Raw genomic sequence first — 4951 nt, 5'->3', positions numbered from 1 at the left:
GGCGAGCTGGGGGGCTCCGGGGGCGACGGCGAGCTGGGGGGCTCCGGGGGTCACAGCGAGCTGGGGCTCCGGGGGCGACAGCGAGCTGGGGCGTGCTGCTCCTTTGGGAGCGGCGGAACAGGGGCTGGATGCCATAGGGTGGCGCTTGGAGGGCTCGGGCGTTGGAGGGTGTCGGCTGCTGCCCTGCAGGACGGCGGAGCCTGCGCAGGCCGAGAGGGGAGGGCTCGTGTGGCCTGTAGCCCGTGGAGTCAGAGCTGACCCCCGGCCGGGACAGACAAGCCTTCCTCATGCAAACGTGCCTCACGGCCCTGGGCAACCCCTGGAAGCGTCCCAGAGGCTGGGGGCTGCAGGGGCTGGGCCCAGCGCTTGCTCCCGTGATGCTGGAGACCTGGGGGCGAGTTCCCCTCCAGAGCAGAGCATCTACCCAGGTTCCCCCCTTCGCAGGACAGCTCCCACCAGCGGTGACAGACCCGCCTGCGGATGGGGGAGATCCCCCCTCCCCGGCTCTGCCTACCTGCAGCACCAGGGCGTCGAGCGCCACGCGCTGGATCTCCGGCACCGGGTAGGGGGCGAAGGCGTCATAGTCAGACTCAGCGTACAGCCGGTAGCAGACACCGGGGCCCGTCCGGCCCGCACGTCCCTTCCGCTGCTCGGCGCTGGCCCGGCTGATCCAGAACTCCTGCAGCCGCTGCAGCTTGGCCTGGGGGTCGTAGCTGAGTTCCTTCACCTTCCCTGGGGGGCAGGACAGGTGACAACCTCCACCGGCCTCGCCCAGCACCCGCCCACCCCCGTCCTGCAGTGCTCAGAGCCACGGCCAAAGGGGGGTCCCAGGCCGGCCCAGAGAGCGGAGACCCCACCCCACCAGCTGGTGCCGGCCCAGGCCCCCCACCCCCGAAGCGAGGGGCGGGTGTCTCACCAGAATCCAGCACGAAGCGCACCCCGTCGATGGTGACCGAGGTCTCGGCGATGTTGGTGGAGACGATGCATTTCCGGACTCCGGGGGGGGGGCATGCCAAAACCCGGGGGGGGTGGGGGGGAGGGGATGGGGCGTCACAGCCCCGACACACCCTGCCACCCCTGCTGGCCCCCTCTGCATCCCCACACACAGTCACTCTCCACCCCCTCCCCGACACATGCCTTCTGCCCAATACACAGTTGCTCCCCCCCCACAGCACCGCTCCCCCAGCCACCCAGCGCCCCCACACACCCCTTCCTAGCCCCCACAGCCACTCCCCAGCTCCTCTGCCACGTTCCCCTCCTAGCCCCATCTCTGAGGCCAGCTCCCCACTGCCAGCCGCTCCCTGCCCGTCTCCCCCACCGGGGGGGCACAGCCCAGTCCAGCAGAGGCCCTGGCCCCTGCCCCGCCGCCAGACCCACCTTGTCCTGCTCGGCAATGGAGAGGGTGCTATGCAGGGGCAGCACCACCCAGCGCTGGGTGTGGGTGGCATAGGCCTGGGCCGCCTCCAGCACGGCGCCGATCTCCGCCACCCCGCTCAGGAAGACGAGCAGGTCGCCCCGCTCCTCGGGCGGGTACTTGTGGTCGATGGCCTGCAGCACCCGCAGGTAGGGCCGGGGGTCCAGCCGCTCCGGCTTCCCGCTCGCTGCCGCCTCCTCCTGAGGGATGGGCTGGTAGACGACCTGCGCAAGCAGAGACGCCATGGCCAAAGGGGAGAGAGAGCGCCCTACGCTGGGCAGCCCGAGAGCCGGCCCCGCAGGGACACCGCCCTCATCTTCCCAGCAGGCTGGAGGTGCAGGGAGGGGGGCGTGGCTTAGCCACGGGAGCCAGGACTCCTGGGTTCTACCCCCACTACGGGAGGGGAGTGAGATCCAGGGGGTTAGAACCAGGGGGGCTAGGAAGCCAGGACTCCTGGGTTCTAATCCACCTGTGTACAGACACAGCTGCATCTCAGCCCCAGGCGAGGGATCCCTGTACACACAGCCCCCGTGCCCCACCCCAGAGGTGGCCGCGTCTCAGCACCAGGCGAGGGATCCCTGTACACCAGTGGACTCCAACCTTTTTATGCCCAAGATCACTTTTTGAATTTAAGGGCAACCCAGGATCTACCCTGCCCCTTCCCCGAGGCCCCGCCCCTTCCCCAAAGCCCCACCCCACTCACTCCACACACACACACACCCCCGTCACTTGCTTTCCTCCACCCTCACTCACTTTCACCGGGCTGGGGCAGAGGGTTGGGGTTTGGGAGGGGGTGCGGGCTCTGGGCTGGGGCCGAGGGGTTTGCAGTGTGGGAGGGGGCTCTGGGCTGAGCCTGGGGCAGGGGTGCAGGAGGGGGCTCCGGGCTGGGGCAGAGTGTTGGGGTGCAGGTGGGGGTGCTGGCTCTGAAAGGGGGGTCAGGGCTGGGGCTTGGGGTGCCGGAGGGGGTATGGGCTGCTGGCTCCGGGAGGGGTTCAGGGTTGAGGTGCAGCCTCCAGCCGGGCAGCACTTACCTCCGGCGAATCCCGGTCGGCAGCGCAGCGTGGCTGCCGCTAAGACAGGTTCCCAGCCTGGTGTCTGGGGCCCCGGGGGGGGCACGTGGCTCCGCACGTTGCCCCTCTCTGCAAGCACCGCCCCCACAGCTCCCATTGGCCACAGCTCCCCGTTCCCGGCCAATGGCAGCTGCGGGGCCGGTGCTGTCAGGCAGGAGCAGCAAGCGGAGGGAGACCTCCCTGTCCCCCCTGCCCACGGGGCCGCGCTGGCTGCTTCCAGGCAGGCAGGGAGTCTGTCTTAGCGGCAGCCCTGCTGTGCCGCTGGAGATTGCAATCGACAGGGAGATCCTCTAGGATCGACCCGTCGATCGCGATAGATCGGTCGGTGACCACTGCTGTACACACAGCCCCTGTGCCCCACCCCAGAGGTGGCTGCATCTCAGCGCCGGGCGCGGGATCCCCAAGGATGCAGTAGGGGTACAGCGAGGGGCTCCCCAAGTTCCCATCCATGCCCACCCCCTGTGCTCTCACCGTGATGGGGAAGAGCCGCCCGGGCACCTGCACCACGGGGGCGCCCCCGAAGTACCCCGCGAAGAGGCGGATGTTGATGGTGGCTGACATGAGCACCAGCTTGAGGTCGGGGCGGGCAGGCAGCAGGCGGCGCAGCACGCCCAGCAGGAAGTCGCTATGCAGGTGCCGCTCGTGCACCTCGTCGGCAATCAGCACCTGGTACCCGGGCAGCGCCGGCTCGCGCTGCACCTGCCGCAGCAGCAGCCCCTCCGTCAGGAAGACGATCTTGGTGGCCGGGGAGCGAGTGCTCTCGAAGCGGATCTGGTATCCCACCTGGGGAGGAGCAGGGGTGGGCAGTCAGCGAGGGTGGTGGGGAGCCCAGCACCCACCAGCCAGGGGCAGAGGGCCAGCAAGGAGGGACCATGGTGCTCACCCCAGACAGCTGGTGCTGAAATGCATGGGGCTGCCCTGAGAGAGGCCCCTGATGACTGACCCAGAACCCTAGGGGCTTGGCCCAGACCCCCAGGCACTGCCTGCTCCCAGGGCTCGGCCCAGACCCCCATGGGAGGTGGGAGGGCACAGCCTAGATCCCAGGGCTCTTTGTACCCCCAAGGCATGACCCAGCCCCCATTTCCTGCATACAATCTCACCCACGCCCCCAGGCAGCAGGGCTAGGGAAGAACAGCGAGAGGCCACATGGGGTCCGTTCATCTGGGACCCCCGCCGGGTTTAACTAGGACTCCTGGCCAGGAGGAGGGGGGGGGCACAGCAGATCTCACGTCCTCCCTGTCCGATCTCCAAAACTGGCTACTAATTCCCCCAGCCTGGCACAGACCCTGCCGGAGTCCTGGGCCGCCCCCGGTCTCAGCCCCACTCACCTCAGCCCCATACTGGTGCAGGCTCTCAAAGCCCACCCGCTTGGCCAGCGAGATGCAGGCGATGCGGCGTGGCTGGGTGCAGGCTACGTGACTGTACCCAGCCGCCAGCAGGTACTGGGGGACCTGCGTGGACTTGCCACAGCCCGTGTCGCCGGCTACCACCACCACCTGGTTCTGGGCCACGGCCCGCAGCAGCCGGTCGCGGTACTGGGCAATGGGCAAGGCCGCCCGCTCCCGCTGCAGCTTGGCCAGCTTGGCAAAGCTTTGCTTCTGGGCGAAGTCCAGGTAATGCAGCAGGGCGGCGCGGAACTGGGAGAGCCGCTCGGCCGGCACCCCGGGGCCCCGTCGCGGACCCCCGCTCCTGCCCCGCGCCAGCCCCTCCACGTCCCCACTCAACACCGACAGGTTGATCCGGTAGCGCGGGGCGTACTCCTGCGGGAGGCCAGCCAGCCCAGGGGCGGCAGAGGGGTCAGCCCGGGCCGGGGGAGCCCGCAGCGCCGGCTCCCCCTCAGCCTTCAGGGTCTGGAAGCGCTGGAGCCGCTCGAAGAAGGCCCAGAACTGGCGGCTGTCCTCAGAGCCTGCCCGGATGTAATCCTGGTCCCGGAAATACAGCTCCTCCAGCCGGCGCCGCGTCTCGGGGCAGCTCCAGTCCCAGCGCCCGCCCTGGTGCCCCCGGGACGGGGAGGGGTCTCTGCTTCGCCTTTGGGCCCTGCGCTCCTTCTCCGACGATGGCATCTCTGCCCCCTTGGGTCACCCCAGGCGACGACCTCCCGCTTCTCGGCAGAGACAGGGGGTGGGAATCTGGATCCGCGGCACCCACGGGGGTGAGAGGGTTAGAAATCCGGAGAGGACTGCAGGTAGGAAACAGCTGGATCTCTGGGGGGGCCTCACCCCACCTGGCCCAGCTGCAGGGGGTCCCACACAAGGCTGGTCTCCCCAGTGCCTGGCGGGTTGGGGGGCAGAAAGGGATGTGTAAGGACGAGAACTCGCTCTGGAAGAGCGTGAGCCCCAGGCCCGCTGGACGACGGGCCGGGAACCCTGTGCCAGGCAGGGGGGATTGAACCCAAACGCCTCCCTGGGCCTGATCCATCCCCTGGCACCAGAGGGCACCTTCCCTCTCCCACCCCCCAAGGAGCTAA

General features: G+C 69.1%; 1 protein-coding gene across 1 annotated transcript; it reads right to left on the bottom strand.

The window, feature by feature from the left end:
- Positions 1-474: 474 nt before the first annotated feature.
- Positions 475-4878, bottom strand: LOC112125629 (probable ATP-dependent RNA helicase DHX34; the record flags this gene model as incomplete). Its single annotated transcript, XM_029914125.1, has 5 exons — positions 3813-4878; positions 2956-3267; positions 1379-1638; positions 917-1020; positions 475-732 (listed from the first exon to the last, which is right to left on the bottom strand). Coding segments are annotated over exons 1-5 (1669 nt in total), but the record flags the coding sequence as incomplete, so codon positions are not given.
- Positions 4879-4951: the final 73 nt, after the last annotated feature.

This window comes from Terrapene carolina, unplaced genomic scaffold (assembly GCF_002925995.2).
Source record: "Terrapene carolina triunguis isolate 2854851 unplaced genomic scaffold, T_m_triunguis-2.0 Scaffold31497, whole genome shotgun sequence".
Taxonomy (NCBI): Eukaryota; Metazoa; Chordata; order Testudines; family Emydidae; genus Terrapene; species Terrapene triunguis.
The sequence above is the reverse complement of the archived record's forward strand: the minus strand, read 5'-3'. Positions and strand labels throughout refer to the sequence as shown.